Source organism: Papilio xuthus, unplaced genomic scaffold, assembly GCF_000836235.2.
Source record: "Papilio xuthus unplaced genomic scaffold, Pxut_1.1 DF825017.1, whole genome shotgun sequence".
Classification (NCBI taxonomy): Eukaryota; Metazoa; Arthropoda; class Insecta; order Lepidoptera; family Papilionidae; genus Papilio; species Papilio xuthus.
This window is the reverse complement of record NW_013533632.1, coordinates 3,671,843-3,695,917: the sequence shown is the minus strand read 5'-3', so window position 1 is coordinate 3,695,917 and position 24,075 is coordinate 3,671,843. Positions and strand designations below refer to the sequence as shown.

Below are 24,075 nucleotides of genomic sequence, written 5' to 3'. Positions count from 1 at the left end.
TCTTTCGTTTGTTTTAATTTTAAATTATTTTATTCACTGTTTCAGAGTTTGAATTTTATATCGTTCATTCTCGATCACGAATAAAAGCGACACAAGGCTTTTAAATTGAAATAAGTTGTTCAAATTAAATATTATTTATAAATAAATTGCTTTATTTATTTATTAATAATGCATGTTGTACAAAATTATTAATTTAATTATTAATATAATAATACTTTTCATTATTAAATTAAATTTCATTCGAAAATCTATATCATTTAAGAGCCAATGATAAACTTAAGTTAGCGTAAGGTAAGCGACTGTACGTAACACTTATGTGCTTTCTCCCCAGATAGGGTTTACATCTTAGCTCTCCACGCAACTTAAGTATTTAAGTGTTTGCTAAGTACTTACTAAATACCGCTGGGATATTCTAATGTCTTTAACTGGTACGTAAATGTGTTTATATATGTAAGATTGTAAGTAATATATATATTCCATGGTTGATATTTGATATTAATTGATATTTTTTTATGGCAAGAGATGACAAATAAGCTTTTTAACCGAAACTATTGAAGCTTTGGAAAGAATTTTTCAAAAGCTTCAATAGTTTCGGAGCTTATTCAATGCAAATAAACCATAAAATCTTTCATATTTATAATATTAGTATAGAAGTTTTGGTATTCTAGATTTTTACTATAGTGCGCTAATAATTAATAAATGACATTACGTGCATCACCCTTAACTTAGGGTAGGCTCCGAGCCCTTCGGTGGGGACGTATAGTGAGCTGATGATGATGATTACGTGCATTAGTGGATATTTGAAATTCTGATTCATCTGTAATGTAATATGAATATTTTCATGATATTTAGATGCGTATTAAACACAAAAAGCTAAATTTGATCGAGACTCTTTGAGATCAACTATTCAATTCAATTTTCTTTAAGTACTTTCAAAATTGAATTACAAATAATATATCTAACGAAAGAGAATTCTTTTTTACTCTACTCTATTAAAGACTTCAAACAGCGTTATAATCTTACGCGGAATATTTTACATTTTATTCATAGCGAAACGGCGGTGCAATTAGGACCACTCTGAAATTTCAATGAGGCTGCCTGGCCGAATAAATTCTGCAATTTTTATCAAAATAACGACAGTGTGAAATATCGTACTTGATGATGATGATATTTCTTATAAATTTTATAGTAAGGAATGTACTTTTATTCGTCTGATTGTAAATTATAACTATAAAAAAAAAACAGAAACAAAAACGAACGAAATCGAAAGTAAATCAATTAAAAGTCTCAATAAATCCATCATTTCAGTTTGGTTTCGATTTATTGGCGCTTTACAAAAGTTCTATGTAATCTTTTTTAACCGCTGTCCAAACTCTCGCATTGCAGCGGCCATTGTGAAGCCAACTGGGCATCGGAGCAAAACTTTTGACATCGATACTCAAACAGATTCACTGAAAGGGAAAGTTGTTTATATGCTGCCTTCGTCAGTTCGCGTTCTAGTTGGATTGGTTAGATTAAACTGTCGTAAAGGAATTCACATTGAGTACGAATTCAGCCTATTTGAAGTCCTTTATGCTATCTACTTCTAGTGCCATCTGTATCTCCTTTTTTATTTATATCATAAGGTGGCAAACCAGCGAGCGGCCACCTAAAATCGCTGATAGAACGAAGTGACCGTTGCCCATAGACGTACCCAATTATATGCGTTGCCTACCTTTGATCCACGGAGGAGAGGATGCACATAAAGAAAATATATTCCCTTTCCATGCATCCTCTCATCCGGAAAGTCCACTTCCACTTCCCATCCTTTCCTTATAAAAAAGGTGGGAAGGGAAAGATGACTAAATTAGGCCACCGAGAGGCACACTCATCAGACGAAAAGCGGAATTGCTTCCACTTCACGTCTGTCTTCTGTGGGGACGTGGTATTTCACCGGGCGAACCGGGGCAATTCGTGCGAAGATGTTAAAGCGGGCTCTACCACTGTTAAAATGTTCCGTCTCGCGCTGAAGCATCCCAATAACCTAGAAAACTTGTGTTGACCACACCACCGTCAAATGGAATGACATGAACCTATTTTTAGCCGACTTCAAAAAGAAGGAAATTATCAATTCGTCTGTACGTTTTTTATATGTTACCGTGTAACTCCGCCGATTTTTTTTTTGAATCGAAAGGTTTTTCTTGCAGTTGTGTCCTATTTTTTTTTTTATTTTTTAAGTGACTAGAAGTTTAGTAGAGTTAAGTTGAAAATGCGTTACGAAAATACAGGACTTTTTTGTATAGAAAATTGTCTCTACTAAACATTACACACAATAAAAAACATAGCTCAATCGATGGGTTTGGGACTAAGCTTACTTATTTTACATCCACGCTAAGATCTCGAAAAATATTAAATGCGTAGATCGTCGATATATTACGGTTTTCGATTTATATTTTTCTGTATAAAAAGTTAACAAAGTTATAGAAATAAAACAATCAGAGAAAAGAAAGAACTGTAATTAGTCCGTAAGAATAAAAGTCGTCAAAAATGAAAATGTTCGTGCAATATAAAATGAGAAGACATTTCCGTTTAAATTATTGACGTTCATAATTCATTGCTGAAATCATTTTAACAATCGGAAATAAATACAATAACATTGATATTTATTCGATTTAAGAGCAAAAACTTTCATATTTAAATAAAACGTATTGGAAATATTAATTCATCAAAGTGTAAATTCGAATAATAAAATCACTTTGAACAAGTTTGATTTTATTGAATATTCTGCAATAAAAGGCTCACTCGCTTCGAAATTTTCGTTAGCAAATTTATGAAATGCGAAATAACATTTTTATTTTTTTAATGCTATGATCTCGAGTGAACTAAAATTGTTATTTGATAACAGTTACTATAATGTTAACTATAGTGTTAATATCAATTAATAAGGTTAGCTTTCCAATGAATTATAATAAGCATAGAAATGCGTTTTGACAGACAGACGGACGAACAATAGTGATTGTAAAGGGTTCTGTTTTTTTCCTATGAGGTACGGAACCCTAAAAATAACAATCGACGATATTAGATGCCAGTAATACGTTCAAATTTTCAAACATAAAAATTCAAAAAGCACACGAAAGATACGCATTTATAGTACAGAATTAAAACTCATACCAGCTTACCCACTTACTTTATTATTTTGCTGGTATATTTTTTACGAAGTTTAGTTTATTATAAATGCAAATGTTGATGGATGGATGTTTGTTTGAAGGTATCTACAGAACGGCCGTACGGATCTCAAAAGAATTTGGCATAGGAACATATAGAACATAGTTTGGTAGTACACGTAGACTACTAATTATGTTTTTATTTTATTCTGCGCGGACAGAGTCGCAAGCGACTCCAAGCAATGTTTGGAGGGTTGGATGGTTGGGTGTTTGTTAAAAGGTATCTCCAGAAAGGCTACATGGATCTCGCTGAAATTTGGTATAGATGTAGAATACAGCTCGGAAGATCTCATTATTAACTTTTTTTATTATGGACAACAGGTAATATTCTATAAAGTGTAAAACATTTACGATAAAATTTAATGTAGTTAAATTTAATATATTAAATTAAACGTGTGAACAAAGTCAATTACCAAAGTTATAAAGCCTTCAAAACAACAACACTGCGCAACACCGTTTCCAGGAACTGTTATTCAGAACATTTTAGTGAAACGGCGGTCAGTTCCCGTTGAACGTGGCTTAAATTACCATTTCAAAATAATATTATTTTAATAAATGAACGCTTATTTTCTGCTAGCGAAGCATTTAAATTATCACGTTAATAAAATTTCATATTTAACGTACATTTAAGAAAATGAACGTAAAATTTAATACAAATTAATTTTAACAATTTTATTAATCGTATGTAAGTTATTGAAATGATACGATTAATATGTTTTGATTCTTATTTATTTATTCCTTTAAAGAGTTTTTAAGTAAAATTTATTCTTTTTAAAAACAGTAGATTTTAAAAGTAAAGTAGAAAATATGAAATACCTTTCACATAACACGGTTATGAGATACAATAAAGAGTTTTATAAGTGTAGAAAACGACTTAATAAAGTGGCCTGAGGCATGAACTAGGAAAATATCTTCAGCATTTTAATATAAAGTCTCACTATTATTAGCCTCTGTAACCTCCGGCGTTCATTTTATAATCCATGCCAGGACATTTTCCAATGGAGCGTATTATGTTTAATTTTAAAATGGAACTTTCACCTCTATTACATGAATACGTAATTATAAAATTAATACCACATTTTTACTTACTACCAGACTTACGCTGCAGTCTTATAAAGCGAAATTCATAACTTTTTTAAAAAAGAATAATGAACAAAAGACGAATCTTCATTTTAAAACTAGCTGTGACTCGTGACAACGTCCGCGCGGAATTAAATGAAAACCTAATTAGTAGCCTATGTTTTCTTTCAGGCTATGTTTTACATGTATGCCAAATTTAATCAAGATCCGTTCAGCCTTTCTAGAGATATCTTCAAACATCCATCCATCTAAATATTCGTATTTAAAATATTAGCAAGATTATTTTGACGTATTTTAGTAATATAATACATAAACGCAGACGTAACAAATAGAGGCATTCAACTTCACGGTCTTTGAGATAAGGAGCCGAATAAAAAAGATTTGTTTTTCAATAAAACTTAAACACAACTTCAAAAGGCACTTGCATAAAAATTTAAAAATACCTCGTCTGAACCGACGAGGTGGGTGAACACACAGCATAAATATTCTTTACAAACACGGCAAAGTTTCGCGGCATGCCACTTCAACAACAAATCGTTCGATAAGGCAACACTCGACTTTCTCAAACATTTTATTTTTATCGTTTTAAACGGTAACATTTTAATTCTTTTTTACTCTATTTTTAATTTTATATTGAATTTAATAATAAAATAAAATACAATACAAAACAAGTAATAAAAAATCCGTTTTTTACATTTTATAAAGCGCCTACTATCATACAGTAGCGAATTAAATTGTACTTAATATAAAAAAATTACTATTTTGTACGTCGCTCTAAAAAATTGTACTCGTACCTTCTTCAGATTGAAATTATAACGGAATTAAGTTACACCCATATTCACGTCAAGATGGCGGGTGTATTAAAATATTTTTTTATTTAACCATAACTAATAAAATATAGAATGACACAAGGTTTTTGTAATTTACATCCTGCATTACATTCTACTGTAAAACTCTCTCATATATATTCTTTTATCCCATTTTAACTGTTGATATCATGAATTATAACTTAACTTAATACCACCATTTGGAAATTTTTATTCTTTATAATCGATAAGTCACATTTAATATTCATCACAGAAACCGCTGATTTAATATCGAAACAATCTATAAACTACGGTCAGTGATTTTGCTTGAAAATATTTTACTTCAATTTATTCCAGTGCGAAATATTCTTTGAGTATTTTGTGGCCGGAAATTCAACTGCCATTTCGACAAGTAAAGAGCTTTAAAACCCCCCAGTTAAGTCGAGATGACATTTTTAAGTGCTTTCCAACTTATACGTTGTACATTTCAAATTCATCTCATGGATTAGTACGTGCAAATATACAATTTCATAATATATTTTCCATCAACGTACATTATAATATTACATTAACGTGGCAGATTATGGTAATTGACTACTAGCGCAATCTATGAATGCTTAATAGACATCGAGATATTCCACTAAATGTAACATTAAATGTAACACTAAATGTAACTCTAAATGTAACCTTAATGTAACACTAAATGTAACATTAAATGTAACTCTAAATGTAACACTAAATGTAACAGTAAATGTAACCTAAATGTAACACTAAATGTAACATAATTTAGTAAATGAACGACAAATACTAAACAATTGACTAAGTTCTATACCTAGTAAACAAGTAAAATCAATGTATGGTATTTAAATTTAAGATGTTATAATATTTATTTGTAATATAAGAATGAGATATTATATTTTGTAGCTCGAGTTTTAGACACTGAACACTACAAAGAGATGTATAGTGGAAACAGATTTGGAAAGAAGAAAAACTAGTAGAAATAAAATAAGTACAAAGTAGTGTTATGGGGTTAGCAGTTTATACTAGACAACAATGGGCTTTTAAAAAAATAGCAAAGCAAGCAAATATATTAGTCCCTTGATTGGATTGTTACCATAACTTAAAATTATAGTCTTACATACATGTAAAATTCTCATGTGACAATGTTAGTTACCACACTCTTCAGAAATAGCTTTATCGATTTTTATGAAACTTTATATGCATATTCAGTAGCTCTGAGAATCAACTAATATATATTTAAATCCGCGCGGACGGAGTTACTTGCGACATCTAGTGAGATAAAAAAAATTAAGTCAAAAAGAAATTGAAACAGAATTTCTATATTTCACAGCATCAAAAGTGACTTGTAAGTGGCCCGTACTTTGGTGCAACTATTTGTGTTAAAGTTAAGTTATCTAGAACTTAGAAAAGCAGAAGCTCTAGGGCACAAGGAAGTTTAATTATCACTTGAATAAAGTCCAATGATTAATGGAAAATATTTGAAGTGCAGTTTAGTTACTGAGCAAGTTCTTCTCATTTTTTCGTATTTAAAAAGGAAAATCTTTTTATCATATCTGAGTTTAAAAATGGAAATTTTCAACTTTGCATTTTTTCTTTTAAGTTTTTCTCATTCTTGGTGTTATTCAAAAGTTCGTTTTATTAATTTTGCCCAGTTTAAAAAAAAGTATTAAAATCCTTTTGTAATAAAGATTTTGCGTTAAAAACAAGATAGATGGATAAAAAAATAAAAGATATAAAGGGGTTGAATTCATTTAGGTACGAGCTACATATATTAATAAGTTGTTGATTGTCTTTTAGTTATATTACCTTGAAGTTATGGGCCTAGTCGCAACCTTTTAGTTAGCTATTAGTATGTATACGAAGTGGCTGCACCTGCTAATAGCATAGGTAATAAAATTACGAACCTATTCTAGTTTAGTGCTCAATTTCATGTTCATACTGCATAGAAAATTATGCACAAAATGTTTGCAAACAGTTTTGATATAGCGGGTGTTATAATCTTCTAATAATTGCATCCAGTCCTATTCCAAATTCAAATCAAATTGTAATCTGTCATTAATAATTGAATCTATTCGTCGGGATAATTTAATAAATCATACGAGATCAAAGTTCAACATAACAATAAATATTAAGTGTTGTTTTTATGTTAGAACATCACAATTGTTTAATTTTTTCAAATATCGATTACGTATTTATTGTAATCGATTATCGGACATCGTTACAATATTACGTAAAGATTTATCAGTTCGGTTACGAAGAAGTCGATTTTTAATAATAATTCAATTTAATTTACATATGTTTAGTAGATTAATTTACTTTAAAGGATTTTTAAGTGAGTTCTTCATTATCAAGCTTTAACATATAGATGTCAAATGTGATTTAGTAAATTAAAAAATATACTTGAAATTTATTCTTGTATTCAAATTAAAGTTGTATTAGAATGATATTAAAATATTAATATCATTCTAATACAACTTTTGTAACATTAAATGATTCAATTAATTGCTTTATTAAAATTTTAAACAATGCTTTTAGTAACAAAAGGTTTATATTCTTAGGCCATTGACTTTGAAGATGGTACGCCGTAGAAATGTTTCAACGCAACTATGTATCGATTCAATGCAGTCGAATTTCAAACTTTTCTAGAACTATGCTGTGAATTTAAAGCTATTGCTGTACAGAAATGAGCATCTTATATCCAAGTTTTTGATTTCGATCAAACGCCGATAGTTCTTTTGCTTTCTTAGCCGTTTATTTATTCATATTTACATTTATCTCGTTTATAAGTGTTTCCAAATAATTAAAAAAAAATACTTACGTACCTTATTCTTTGTATCACAAAATATAAAGACACTATCAAGTTTTTGAGGTGCTTATACTAACAAATGGTGTGAACATTTGTAATTTTTAGGGTTTCGTAGCACGAAAGGAAAAAAACGGAAACCGTATAGGATCACTTTGTTGCCCGTCCGTCGGTCTGTCAAGACTTTTTTCTTAGGAACGCGTTAAGATATCAAGCTGTAATTACGTATTCATTACGTCGATCGAATTAGAGTATAAATGAAGCAAGCTCAACATTTACATTAACATTCGTTATTTTTAAAGAAGTTAAATTAAAATATAGCATCTGTCAGTATATTTGCAAACTCGGCAGAAAGGGAATGCATGAACTACAAAAACCCACCTAATTTTTTAACAGGGTTTGTATAGCTTTTTTCGAAAATGTCCATCCGTTAGTTTCATTATGAGGGTGGCAAAGGATATTACTGATTTTGAGAAATAGCCTGTTCATTTCTTTAATTTAACAAAAAGTTTATATTCAAGAAGAATAAAGAAGCTCACAAAGACTAACTGTAAATAGAACTATCCGGAACTATTTATATTAAATTGTAACAATATCAAGACCTAGAATTTCATTTCGTCTGTCGAGTTCCGCTTTTTAAGTCTTTGTGTAAAGCGATACCGTTTGTTCCGTCAATAGCAAACGTTTAGTTGAATCGCCAATAATTGGCAAGGTTTTAAAGACTGTTACAAGCCGTTCGAAATAAATAAAACGAGATAAAGCGAACAAAGGCGAAGCTTCTGGCGTTTCACCGGCCCCTATAATCCGTCCCACCCTCGCTCAACGGGGGTCCGTAAAGCACGAAAAGCATAAGCCAAATACGGAGAATAACGAGCAACTCACAAACCGAGAAAACTTTATTCACAGTATTATTTTTAATTTTACCAACAGTACTTTTTTAACTTTTATAATTGTTCTTTTTAATAAAAAATATTGATTATTCACTCTAACGAATCGTATTTTACTTTATTCTCTCGTGTAGAAAAAACTATTTTGATATTTGACTTACTACTTGACTTGTATTAATTAATATTTTCTATTTAAAGTAACGATTTTTTTAAACTCACTTAATTAGCCCATGTGTTCTTCCAAGCTATGTTCTACATCTATGTCAAATTTCAGACAGATCCATGCAGCAGTTCTAAAGATACCTTCAGTAGAACATCCATCCATCCATCTATCCAAACATTTGCATTTATAAAATTAGTAAGATTAATAAATAAAAGCGTCTCAACACTTTGGCTCTACTACAGTTTCATTAGAATCTGTCCCATGGCTTAGGAACAAAAATATAAAAAATAAAAAATTAATTAAAATAAAAAGTTAAATGCTCCTGTTAAAATTTAACAATTGTAAGTGGCCAGAGTACTAAAATTGGTAAGCGTTGCTCAAACAATATCTTATTCAAGCGCGTTAGTTGTCGGAATTCAAAATGTTCGTGTTGTAATTCTCAGATCTCTAACTAATGAGAATAACGAAAAGCACTGCAACCGTAACGAGCAAAGTCTTCAATATTGTTGCAGCTTTTGTGCTCTATTCTAATTCAGAGAAGTTTACATATTTCCCGACATTTTATTTTCTTTTAATAATTAGAATAAAACAAATATTTTTATTCATTACTACAAAGGTGATATTTATGACAAATATAGAGAAAGACCGAAGAAAATATATCCATATTTAGTAATATTTTTATTATAGTTTATCCATACTAATCTATCCAGATTGTAAGGAGTGTTGTTTGTACTGGGCTGTCATTCCGTAGGGAAAAGGGCAGATTGACGACATTTAATCCTAAGTTAACAATAAAGAAAAAGATTGATAAAACTCATTATAAATATTTCTTATATCAGTGAGTTCCTTAAACACTTTTGTCCACTTCCTACAACTTAAGTGTTCTTTCATAGCCTTAATCATGTTTGTTTTTACAGGGGCGCCGGCGGGGGTGGCATGTTCGGAGACGTCAATATATCGGCCATTTTGGACTCATTTAGTATAAGTTATGATAAAAGAGTAAGACCAAACTATGGAGGTTAGTGAATCAATTTTATAATATTTATTAATAAAAACACTGCCGATCTTCACAAAACTCTAGTGGCAATATGTGCAGGTACTAACAGTTAAATGAATACGCTTTCAACGGTTTTCGATAGTTGCTCAGCTTAATCTCTACAATGCTAGCGTTTTTCAAAGGCTTACGTCCAATAGTGAATATCAAAAGAGCTACGAGCTCACAATGAATATGTCAGCAAAGTTATCAAGAAAAGTTAAATTTAAATTTAGAATTAAAATTTTGATTGACAATTTTCCAACCAATTATATCGTAAACAGTAAGAAGTATATAACATTGTTACAGTATTGATTTAAGTTGAAGTACAATTAAAAATGAATAATAACGTGTGTTATCATTCATACCCTTAAAATAATTTATTATTCAACTTCCAATTAATGTCTGGTAATTAAATCCATTAAATCAGCCACATACATCACCGTTAATTATCCATTGTTTACGAAAAATAATAGAGTTAGCTTATTAATTATAATCGTTTTTAATCCTCAATGAAGCTAAAATAAACATTGAATGTGTTTAAAATGTATGAAACAGTCGACGTCGGTGTTTAAATAATAATGATTTTTACATCAGCAAAAGGGAACTTCAACGTTCCTACCTCTAGTTCGCGACCCTATTAATATTTTATAACCTTTTCATATTCACGAAAACGTTCTCGAATTTTTTTTAATTACAATTTCAAATAAGAATGTCTATTTTTTGCATAAAAATTATAAATTATTTAATGTTCAATTCCATAAAAATGTTATTCCTAAAAATGTGAAATAAAAAATATTGATGCGTACTAATTACGAGTAATATCTAAATATTAGTTTTCCAAATACCGCTTGAAATCAAATCAAAATATTAAACAAATATATAAATATTTACGAGAGAAAATATTTTGTAAATATTTTTGTGTAAAATAATTTTAATAAAGTATGTTAAAATTTTTCATTTTAAATATTTCATAGCCCTGCAGCAAGATTCTTTAGAAGCGTTATACGATCTTTCATCGAGGTGCAAAGTTAAAAAGACTGAAAGGAACGCGAGTTAAATGGGGAAGCCCGAGGTGAAATAAGTTATTTCACTCATTATTAGTTAAAACTACGTTAAACTTCAGCTCTCGCGATAAGAACTAGACATAACTACTAACGCTAAGAATTTTCCTTGATAAATTAAAATACTACTACAAAGTATAGTTTAATTTATTATTAACAAAAATGTTAATTTATACTATTAAAAAGAGGCGAAAGCCAAAATATACCTACGGAACATTAATAATTTTGTTGAAAAGTTTACATGTGGAAAGGAATCTTCTTACGAGGCCATAGAAGATTCGATTACTAGACTGTAATCAAGAATTATATTGTAAAAACACGTCACGTACAAGCACATTCCGTTACGTAAAAGAGATAAAAGATAGATCGTAAAGAGCAGGAGAGCTATACCTTGTAAAACTGAGAAAACAGACTATTTTTTGTGGGAGCTTTATATTGTTTTATTTCTTACGTCTTTATATAGAACAAGCTTTCGCCCGCGACTTCGTCCACGCGGGATTAAAAAAGGTTCCTTAAGGGTTTTCCCTGCAATTATTCGAATTCTTCTCACCTTTTAAACCTTTCCTAGACCTCCACGAACATTTTAACACCAAGATAAGATAAATCTGATCAGCCGTTCTCGTGTTTGAGCGAGACTAACGAACAGAAATATAGATATATGCAGTAAAATTTAATCATTCAATAAAGTTATACAAGTAATAACTATTGTACCTTTTTGATCTCATCTCGCTTTTAATATTAAATAAAAGCCATAAAGAGGATGAAGTCGTAACTTGCCGCCATTAATTTACTTTACTCCGTGTTCTAAAGACGAAGATGAAGTGAAATTGCTTTAATTTTATATTTAATAGTTGTATCTAAACAAACGAAATGTTTTGAAACATATTTTCTAGGGTTGTAACGAAATCACGCCTCCACCTCCGCAAGTGTGCAACTTTCATGAAAAATCTTACCTCCGCATCCACATCCACCTCCATATTTTTTAAGCAAGGACGTAACGGTGTGTTATTTAAATTGACTTACAATGAGAGAGAAATAATACTATGATTATTAATTATTACAATACCGAAGACCCTTAAACTATATTTTTTTTCTTAAATCGTTCGCACTTACTTGTCAGCAACTTTGAATTCACTACCAAAGTGAACAATTATTTAGTGGTTATTTTTTATGAACCTCATCGAAATTGGATCGTGTCGGATAGCCTTTCCTTTTCTTAATTTTGATTACTCGTAAAGTTTGCACATAAAGTGTAATAAGTACCAACCAACGCGTGTGCTAATATTTCCATGCATATTACTTTCGAATTTTATATTAACATGAACGAAATTTTACTATAAATGTTTTATAAATCACGATTTAGTATTTCTTTCAACGTTACAACCCTAATATTTTCTTCAATAAATAAATCCTGTGTGATCCTTGACTGAATATATTTATAATGAACACATTACTTCATTTTGAAGCTCGACAGTTCTTCGTGGAGAAGTCATCAAATAAAAATAACATCCACCATGTTGTGTGTATGTGTTATATCATTTTCAGGACCACCCGTGGAAGTAGGGGTTACGATGTACGTGCTCTCCATCAGCTCTCTGTCTGAAGTGAAAATGGTATCTTATTTTCAAAGCAATATCAAAGACACAACGCATACATAGCAAGATTTTGTCCCTTAGTGCAATCACCAGCATTTTACCGTTCATTGTAGCACCCGTGTCCACGGTTCGATCGCAATTTTAGTAATAGGCTCAATGCGATGCGTCAATGTAGTCGTACCTGATGATCGCATCGTCACGATCTGCGTGGATGTGTGAGTGTGTTACGCGGCCCGCACGCACTCCGCGCCCCCATGACCCCTCACTCGCCCTCCGGGGATGGGTAACGTCACCATCCTCAGGTTTGGTTTTCACGGCGCGAGGCGCGTGCGCGACTCACAATTGGGCTTGATTGCAGGTCCGCCAGTGGAGGTGGGCGTCACCATGTATGTGCTCTCTATCAGCTCCGTCTCCGAAGTGCTCATGGTACTCGCCACTGTCAGCTCACGCTTGTCTCGGTCGCTGCGGTGTCCGCCGCTCGCCGCCGCCGCCGGCGCCGCCGCGACCGAGCAGCCCCAGACACGAGGCTGCGAGCATGTCCGCGTTTGGTGGAGCAAAACGCCCTATTGTCGTCCGCCCAATTGCCTTCTTATTATGACTTTTAGTTTATTCACTCAATGTCTTTAGTTCGTCAAAATTTTTTTTAGTTCATAATAAGAATTGCAATAAGTTAAATCTTAAAGTTTCTTGTGTGTTTAGCAGTTCTCGTAAGTCCAAAGATACGCCACGGGGTTTCGTTGCTTCCCAGAGTCGTTTTTATTTTACTTTTCCATGGAAAATCACAATAATTATTTTCATTTAAATAAATAAGTACAAGTAATTACGAAAAGAACTATGAACAGTGAATACATATATAAATCTATGGATTTGCGAAGACTGTTCTTTTTATTGTGAATCATTTGTAGTTTGTTGTGTTTGTACGTATTTGTGTACCTATTAACATTGCCAAATTTCTATTCTCTCCAGTAACTTGGAACACCGGTTTCAATATTACTATCACATTATTATTATTATTTTAATTTATTAAAACTTTCGTGAGACATTCTAATGTACAAATTATAGATCACACACCTTTACTCACCTCTATTTGGGTCTAGGTATCAACTAGTTTCAGACAAGTTGACTTTCTTCAGGGTGAGTGAATCCAAGTTGAAGATAAACCACCGAATCTGTAACTAGTCGATATCTATAACGAAATATAGGTGAGTTAAGCCGTGTTTATAATTGGTGCGATGTGTCAACTCTGATAAAATTACAATCCCTTAAATTTCCTGGCGAGATAAAAAATCCGGTTTTCCAAAGTGGGTTCTGTGTGAGCTACTAGACGTTTGGGTGAAGGACCCCGAAGTGGAAACCAAATCGAGGTTGGGAAGGTCACAATGAGACGTGACCCATAACCCATGAGGATAATAATTGTTGAATTCGCAAGTCGCAAAATTGCGATCGGGTCGCAATCATAATCCACAAACTTGATCCAAACATTGTTCGGGCAAGCAATATCCGTACCTGCTTACCGCTTTATGTAGGTGAGGTCCGCCTGTCGAGTCGAGCCGTGGGTGCCCACCTGTACTGTCGCCCGCTCACATTGTCCTAACCTAACACCGAAGCACATAACTTCCCGATCATGAATAGAATTCACATGTGTTTATTAGATCGCCATACAACACACTATGCACATTTTTAACTACTTCACGCTTACTGTTTAAATCTATTGAATGTAGTACTGTGTTTTATATCATCATAATTGTTTCTAATAAACGAAAAAAAAAAATGTCTCAAGATCCAAAACATCAGGTCTTAGGTATTATACGAGATATTGCTGAAGCTAAATTTAACGTAATTGATTGATCTGATTAAAAAAGAAGCATGCCGATGTTAGATGTTGACGTCATGTAATTTTATAGTTAATAGTTTTTATTCTCTGAATTAAAAGTAATCGTTGAACTTATTATAATCGAGTCGAACTTCTGATTTCAATAGTCGAAGGAATTTGAACATAATCCAAAAAAAACGAAGAAAAAAATCCCAACTTTAAAGTATGACTTTCTTTCCCAGGACTTCACATTGGATTTTTACTTCAGACAATTTTGGACAGATCCACGATTAGCTTACAAGAAAAGGCCCGGAGTAGAAACTTTATCAGTGGGCTCTGAATTTATTAAGAATATTTGGGTACCTGACACGTTCTTTGTAAATGAAAAACAATCTTACTTTCACATAGCAACGACTAGTAATGAATTTATTCGTATCCATCACTCTGGTTCTATTACGAGAAGTATAAGGTAAAATTAAAAGTATGCTGAAGTATTTCATAGGTTTATTGTGTCCTTATTAATTGGAAATTGATATTATTATGACATATTTCAGGTTAACAATCACAGCTTCATGTCCAATGAATCTCCAGTACTTTCCAATGGATCGACAATTATGTCATATAGAAATCGAGAGTTGTAAGTATCTTCATATAGGTTTCAATGGGAAAATAAATTTAATTGTTATATTTTCAAGTAAATTGAAGTCAATTTTATTCACTATTAATAACAATTATATTATATTATATTACGTAATTTGTCTACATCTATTTTATAAATTTGTGTGCTATTTGAAGTTATCGGAGAAATATTTACCAAAAGCACTTACAGCTTTATATGTCTTACTTATATTAATATATTATTGTGCAAGAGTTTAATTGTTTTAGACAATAGACCAAGCAGTATCCGTTAATTATAGTCTAATATTATAATAGTAATATATACCTTAATAATATAACGATGATAGAAAAATAAAGAACAATATTTTAATATGTATGTATATTATGTGTGCTCACTCAAAGCAACCATTGATTTGATTACTATCACAATGCAACTTATCACTAGGCTTAATGATATTGTGTTGTGATCACCTGTTTGTATCACAGATGCTACTCAGGGATAACCTGTGAGCACATACGTACAATTTAATGGCCGACACATGCTGTGGTTCCCCTCGTGTTGTCATAAGTTGGAACGTCTCCTTCTCGCATACAGCACCCGCAGAAGGCAGACTCGTAAAATAGTAAGCCTTTGTCCTCACGAGCATAAAGCTAAAGAAAGGATTGTGAGACATCGATGCTGTGATAGCTGAGCGGGCCGACGGAGGCGGGGTACGGCGGCGCCCGCGGGCTTGGCGGCTGCCGCTGGCGCTGGCGCGCCGCCTGTGCCCACCCACACCCACTCATCCCGCATTACTACCGCTGCTTCGCTCCTCACAGCATACTTATCAATTGCACTTGCATGTAGATTTTTAATGTTTGTAACAACTTTCCTATACAATCTATTTACTTTAGGTAAATATATAGAACTTATCTAATATTAAAATATAAACTTTTATTTTAATTTCGCGTTTCTCTTTCCTTATTTCAGTAGGTAGACTAAGTAGATTTATATTTTTCTATCATCCACTACGAGCTGACCCGAGATGTACGGCCAATATTTGGCCGGACCTCGATTCCGCTCGTTTATCTCGCCCGCGACTCTCGCGAGGGACGCGGCAGCGCGAGCGCGGGATGCGCGGTGCTTCTCAGCGTAAGTGATAGCGTTTTGTGTGTTTGGCATGTCTCCGGAGTCGGGTACACAATGAGAGATATTCGATACCATTGGAAAGACGGCCTATCGAGCGTCGGCATGAGTAATGAAGTACAACTACCACAGTTCCGTGTACTCGGTCATCGGCAGCGAGCTACGGTTGTAACTCTCACCACAGGTAACGAATCGCATAGCCCGCCGTCCTAGCACAATCCATCTGTTGCTCCGCCACCGACCCCGTCTCCCTCAGCCCGTGTGCGGATGGTAGATACCGCGGCACTAGCACACACGCTAAAACACAATACAAAAATCGCACAAAAAAGCGCGATAAGCGATCTCCGCGATTATATAGACAAACCCCGACCGAATGACGACTCGAGTTACAAAACCCATTGCGATGGGCCTGGGGTATTTTATTTATATGTCCGCTGCGCACAGTCGGCTACACCATGCGAGACATCCGATACAAATGGAACGAGGGGCCCAACTCTGTGGGTGTTTCAAATGAGGTGTCGCTGCCGCAATTCAAGGTGCTCGGCCATCGACAGCGAGCAATGGAGATATCACTTACAACAGGTATTGTAATTAAGGGGGATTTAATTACCACGACGAGAGATTAATATTACTTGTTGAGAATAATATTACGTGAAACACTGGACAGAAACAGTCACTATTCTTTTCACATCCTGCTTTTGTACTTTTGCACAAAACACTGAATGGTGTGTAAAATCAATTTAAGTACTAGGTTATATACCCCAACCACTTTAAATTTAACATAGTACTATGTAACGTACGTAAATAGAAGTAAAATTTATAAGAAAATAAAAATATATTTGTTGAAACGTTCTATGCTTTTTGTACTCCGAAGTGTGTTTTTTATCCTATGTGTTATTATTATTATTATTGTGAATGAACATTTTAACAATGTAAATATGTTACAGGAAATTACTCAAGATTAGCTTGTGAAATACAATTCGTACGATCAATGGGCTATTATCTTATTCAAATCTATATTCCATCTGGTTTGATAGTTATCATATCTTGGGTATCGTTTTGGTTGAATCGTAATGCGACTCCTGCGAGAGTAGCTTTAGGTGTGACCACCGTTTTGACAATGACTACGCTTATGTCCTCAACAAACGCCGCTCTGCCGAAAATCTCTTACGTCAAGTCAATCGATGTATATCTGGGAACGTGTTTCGTCATGGTCTTCGCAAGTTTATTAGGTAATATATTATTTAGTGATTATGAAATTGCAAAGCGAAACTAATGATATATTTAATTGCCAATGCGACTTATAATCAGACATTATTTCTTGCAAAGCGAAATTATCTGTGGCACTTTTTACTTTTTAAATCAAGTTTTTTTTGTTATAGATGATCTTTTATACGACAATCTCATTCTTTACAGAATACGCAACCGTGGGGTACATGGCAAAAAGAATACAAATGAGAAAACAAAGATTTGTTGCAATACAAAAAATTGCTTCAGAGAAAAAATTACCAGTTGACTGTCCACCAGTATCGGATACCCATACACTATCTAAAATTGGTACAATGAGTAGATGTCCTCCGGGACGGCCATCGGTAAGTATTTTGATAATTTATAATAAGATAAACTACATATTGTTCGTACAAAACATTTGATGAAATATTTCAGGAGGTTCGTTTTAAAGTTCATGATCCCAAAGTCCACTCGAAAGGCGGTACATTGGAGAATACAATCAACGGAGGTAGAACTAACGAAGAGGACAATCCAGGACCGCCGCCGCATATTCTTCACCCTGGCAAGGTAGAAAACTTTATTACAATTGTAATTCTAAGCGAAAAATTTATGCCAGCGAAAAATATGCACTTATGAGCTCTGCGCGCGCATTTCTAATCGTGCTCCAAAATTTGAGTGTTATAATTACTTACTTTATTATTATTTTATTCATTATTCATTTTTATTATTAATTATTCATTAATAATCTATAAGGTTTAAGTTTAGCGATAGCGTATTTATATCTTTGTTTATTACATTATTATATTATTAATAAGGTAATGTTGTTATTATATAATAAATACAGATGTCTGCGACGATAATTTTAGTAATAAGGGGATAACATTTTACTTATTTTATTCCAGGATATAAGCAAACTACTGGGAATGACACCTTCAGACATCGACAAATACTCTCGCATCGTGTTCCCAGTTTGTTTCGTTTGCTTTAATCTTATGTATTGGATCATTTACCTGCACGTGTCAGACGTCGTGGCTGACGACTTGGTTCTTCTGGAAGAGGATAAATAGAGGGGGAATATTATATCCACTTATTTTGCCAACTATCTTATTAATATATTAATCTGAAACTATTTTTCCGATTTAAGACTAATATTTTAGTCAAATTATTAAATTTTCATGAGTCATTATCAACGCCTAAAATTACGTTTTGGTACTTTGCGTGTGTAAAGTTCCGTATAGAAGATTGATATGAAGTAAAAGTTTTCCGAATTTCATCCGATAAATGATGAACAAAAGACTTAAATGCAATCCTTTTCTCTTGTAGTTATTTTCCCAATGAGGAAAGTGTGGATAAAAAGGCAAAATATATGCAATAATGTTGATTGGATACTATAGTTTCAAATTAATATAAATTTTATGGCAAAATAAGTGGAAGTACCAAAAATTGTAACATAAATCTGATGCTCAACTGTTTCTGCTTGAACAATTAGAGTTAGTTAGTTTTCTATTCACTATATCTTGAAGTTCGCCGATTGTTTATTGTTTGCAATTTTTCACATTGTAATATAATCTTAGGAATTTATTTTGATTAGAAACAAATTATTTGTATTTTTGTAACATTTTTAATAGCTTTCTGACATAAAATTGTTTCCGTAAATACGTTTCCATTAAGCTGTTAATCATGCTTAAAAACAATAAATGCATGTGAATTGATTTAATTTTAATACAATATTTTTCTATTTTAACATTAAAAAATAATAATATGTTTATTATTTTAGAATTATCATTAGTTATTATATTTTAATAATAATGGGCATTTATAAATACACATCTCCATAGATCTCTTCATTATAATTTAATAGTCATCGTAATAGTGTGAAAATTAAACGTTACATTATTCGGAATTATGCATGCAACAAAATTGAAGTTTTGAAAATCATCAAAAAATGCGAATGAATATTATTTTTTTTTGTAAAGAATGTATGCATTTTAAGTACACATGTATTTGGCCCTTTTAAATGTATTCATTTTAATATTACTCTTTGTATACAATGTAGATTTCAATTTACTATATTCTTTATCTATAAAGTAGTACCTCAAAATATTCTTTGCAATTATTCTTACATTTCAAGAAGCTGAATGTACAAGGATTTTTCACGTAACAAAATAATAATATTACTAAAAAAGTATAGTTAAAAACACGCAATGTAAACTCGTTTGTTAACTTTTAAACACGATACAAATGAGAGAAGTGATAGAAATATAAACATAGCTTGAATTAAATTTGAAAGAAGTATAAACACTTCTATAGAATCATCCGACTGAGAGATTTGTAAATACAACTGAAAATTTAGTTTGTAGTTTTAGAATAAGACAACTCATAATATGAAACTATCAACATATAACATGTAGAAGCAACAGCTGCTATTTAGAATTTACTGTATTAGTGTAATTATTTACAGTATACTTATTTATTAGCATTTCTCTCTTCAAACATTGCGTTTGTTTATATTAAATTAGAATCGCACAGTAGCCAATGCAACGCTTGATCTAAATAAGTAAAACTAGACGAATTAGCTTGTTTTGCTAGCTAGTGTATTTTACGAAGCTCTTGTAGTGTGCAATCTATTGAGCATTGGAACTGTAAAAATGCTGTTAGAATGGGAAGTTAATTCTATAAATTCTTATGCTATATGGAATCACCTCCATGTATATGAGAGGGGGAATTAACTTTCCCATTTTAACAGCACATACCCTCATTATCTGATGTGCAGCGCTCCTGTCATCAGCTACGACAGTTCTTTATTAATGTGGGTTTCGTAAAATTCAATTATATCAAGATTTAAGTCAGTTATTTGTTGGGACAATACTAATTAGTAAATAATACACTGCCATTCCATTGAACACCAAAGATAGTGCTAGAAATATCGTTGTGGTTATTAGAAATTTTACAATAAATATTAAATGAAGTATACACATTTAAATTAGTGAAGCTTAATAAGAAATAAGAAGCCGAAACTTGAGATTGTAGTACAATTTTAGATATAATTTAGATACTGAAAGAGAACTGACGGACACCTATATATCGTTATATCGATACCGATTTTATAAGAGAATAACGTTACGACAAGTTTAAGCGTTATGAATTGTTAAAGTCAATGTTATGGATTGTTAAATAAGTATTGTGAAGATAGTTTAACTCATCTTGGTATGTGGTGCTGGCGTTTGTCAGACAATGCAGTATGTGACCCAAATAAAAAGGCACGAAGGACAAAAAACCAATATGAGTTGAATTATCTGTAAAGGCATTCTTTAAGTTTGATCTTATATTAACCCATGAAAAGCTTTCGCTAATAAAATCTCAAAATATGCTTTAAATAAATATGAATACGATTTATTATTATATTTTAGACTCTTTTCAAAGTGCATTCCAAAAAAAAATTTAGAAATGTAAATGATAGAATTACATTGACAATGAATTTTATAAATTATTTTAATCCTGATATGATATTCGCACTATATATTAAGTGTTCTCACTTTTAACAACTAAAGCAATTCATTAAAAAATATTCTAAATTATTTATTAAGAAATTAATATTAAGATTTAAATAAGGTTCGCCGGTAGCAATTCAAAGTAGATATATTAAGACGCAGCCTCAGATTCGTGTCTCCGAAACGAAATTCTAAAATAATTGTTTAGTGATTAGTAACTAAGTGCGAAACAAATAGATGTAAGATTAAAAATTATTTATATTATTATATTATGTGCACATTAAAAAAGAATAATTTTTTAATGTATATTTATTATATATTAAAATTATGTGTTCTTTATTTTCAAGTATATCCTATATTGAATGTATTTAGTTAACACGTTTATATGTAAAAGTATTTACAACAATAATTATTACCTTCCATTTTTTTTGTGTAATTTCCTTTTTTAATGTGATTAGGATAAAATTCGCCAATTAAATTAAAGCCTAAGTATACACCAATGTTTCCAAAAGCAATATGAAAATTACAAAAATATATATAAAATGCAATATCTACTATAATCGTGAGGTCAAAGTGATCTTATTTTGTGCATTTAATGTTAATAAAAAAGACAAATTATTATATAAATAAAATCATAAAAAAAAAATCATTTTCGAGGAGATGCCTTAAATCTACTAAGTTGGAATAATGTTCACGAATAATCTAATTTTATATATAGTTTTTAAAAGGTTAAATTTAGAATTCCATTTATCTTAGAGGATATAACAAGAACTGAGGAGTGATCTACTTAAATATAAGGATATATTAAATTATAGTTTTTCTTTGACTATAATTTAATGGTGTTTATTGGTTATATTATTTGTAAGAAACGCTAGAAAGTTTTTATTAGACAAAGTAAGATTGTATATTTATTAGATTACACTCCTCAGGAAATGGACTTAATAATGAAACTTACAAATAATTCATAGCAATTTAATAGAATGTAAGGAATAACAAAAACAACAACAACAAAATAATATTCATTAAATCGTCATAAATCATATTATTACAATGAAATGTAATATTATTTTTTAACGATTTTGTTGTGATGTCATTGTTATTAATAATTATGAGTTCCATTAAAATAATGAAGTTATAACTGTTGCAAAGAACAAAATTATACACGATTTGAAATTATTATAAATTATATATTTAGTAGCAATATTTTATCAAGAATATTTACCATGCTTTGAAAATTTTTAACGTTTGTAGTTGATTTTATAGATGTTGTATTTGTTGGTTTATTATTGAATGTCGAGTATAAAATAATAAGATTAATACAAAAGACTCAAGGATTTACTTGACACTAATTTGGTACACTGATAGTTTAGACAATGTTGATAACATAATGAAAATTTTTTATACATTTTAACCGACATTTATGAACCTAAAAAATATAGACGATTTAGATTGAAATAGAAATAGGAACAATAGAATAAATATGTTAATTGTTAAAGTATCAATAGAAGCGATAAATCAATTTTCAGATATTCTAAATAATGCCTTATAGTTAAAATCGGTTTTTGTATTGTTAATCTACACATAAAAGCATTTAGCAATAATTACGACCATTATTATAAAAAAAAAATGTTACGAATAATAATATGGATAAATTGTGATAATACTCCTGGGTATCATGAGCATGCATTATTAATTTTTTTAATCCGCCATTATTAGATATTATTAATGTTTTAATAATTGCGATTGATTTTAATTTTTTTTAAATTATAACATACTTAAGTTTTCCACATTAAATTTTAATAATTTATATGATTTTACATTAAAGTCGCGCATCATTTTTAGGCTTCACCTCTTCATAAACAAAGTCTATTCTAAATAAAAGGCTCAATTATTGTATAGTACTTTTAAATCGAAAGTATTGTTACAAACTTAGAAAAAGTTATAGATTTCTAGATAAATTAACAAGCACAAAGAGTAAAAGCTAGTTACAGATAGATAAAAATAATACGTTACATTTTTTCACGGCTTTCAGTTATTTAATTTATTATTAAATGCATTTATTAGTTCAACAATTAAAAATTTCTAAATTAATTTCCTTTAAAAGTTCGTAATCCTCGTTGTTTTTTTTTGTTTTTTTGTCATTAACGTGTAATTACGTGAATAAAGTTAATGGTTATGTATGTTACATTTTTATATATGTTACAGTGTCATAACTGTTTGTTAAACATTGTTAAAAGATAATATATATACATATATATATTATTAAAATGAAATCATTACCTCATTTTACGATAAACACCAAGAAAATTGATATTTAGAATAATTTAGAATAGTGTGTATTTTGGTTACACATTTAAGGTACGGTCATATTATAAGAGTAGTATGTTATAGATAAATAGGCGGAATACAACGATGCTCCAAAAAGTAACAAAATATACAAATACCGGGATTGACGAGATTTGAAAATATAAAGTGATGGATGCTTTCTTTTAAATTATTCTATCTGATTATATTACTCACCTCTTTAAGATTTAAATTAAATATTCGCACAGCAATTGTGCACCTTTGTTGTTAATTCAAAAGACGAGCGACTGCTGTTTTTATGCTAATTATCACCGTGTGTTTCCACTTACGAAACATACATACAGAAAATAATTCCAGTTTATCAAGGACAATGTGAAGAATTATTGTACACTGTATTAATGTTTCGGAAATAAAAACTCACGTTCACGCACATATCTATCAAGGAAACTACAAAATCGATTTAAAATTTAATTATACGTTAGGCTAATAAACACTGAACAAAGTATGTTTTAATTTTAAAATATTTTATTAAATCTACACTAAAAGTAAGTTCTTTACTACGTAGTATTTTAATATATTAATATTTGTATGGTTTAAAATAATTTCTTTGTATAATACTGTACATAATTTCCATACTTCCATGAAGGATATGTGCGTCTTTAATAAGATAAATTTATTTAAGCAATTTTCTTGTTTTGCTTTAGCTCTTAATATCTCAAATCATAGGTACGTTTATGAAAAAATATAAATGAGTTTTATATTTTATTACAGTCAGCTACACTATAGTTATTTATCTGTATACTTATGAATGATAATTAAAATGTAAAGTTTCGAAGGA

The 24,075-nt window shown here is 31.1% G+C and overlaps 1 protein-coding gene across 1 annotated transcript; it reads left to right on the top strand.

Moving 5' to 3' along the window:
• Positions 1-9,887: 9,887 nt before the first annotated feature.
• Positions 9,888-18,612, top strand: rdl1 (GABA-gated chlorine channel alpha subunit). Its single transcript, XM_013323602.1, has 9 exons — positions 9,888-9,981; positions 12,606-12,673; positions 14,711-14,937; positions 15,023-15,105; positions 16,657-16,794; positions 17,160-17,444; positions 17,629-17,804; positions 17,878-18,009; positions 18,345-18,612. The coding sequence occupies exons 1-9, from the start codon at positions 9,900-9,902 to the stop codon at positions 18,507-18,509; spliced, it is 1,356 nt and encodes a 451-aa protein (XP_013179056.1). The 5' UTR covers positions 9,888-9,899; the 3' UTR covers positions 18,510-18,612.
• The last annotated feature ends 5,463 nt before the right edge of the window (positions 18,613-24,075 follow it).

Bases quoted from the DNA above. Each gene is read 5' to 3' on its own strand.
- rdl1 (XM_013323602.1), top strand. From the start codon at position 9,900: ATGTTCGGAGACGTCAATATATCGGCCATTTTGGACTCATTTAGTATA. The intron at 9,982-12,605 runs GTTAGTGAATCA...TATCATTTTCAG, and splicing joins AGTAAGACCAAACTATGGAG to GACCACCCGTGGAAGTAGGG. The intron at 12,674-14,710 runs GTATCTTATTTT...TTTCTTTCCCAG, and splicing joins CTCTGTCTGAAGTGAAAATG to GACTTCACATTGGATTTTTA.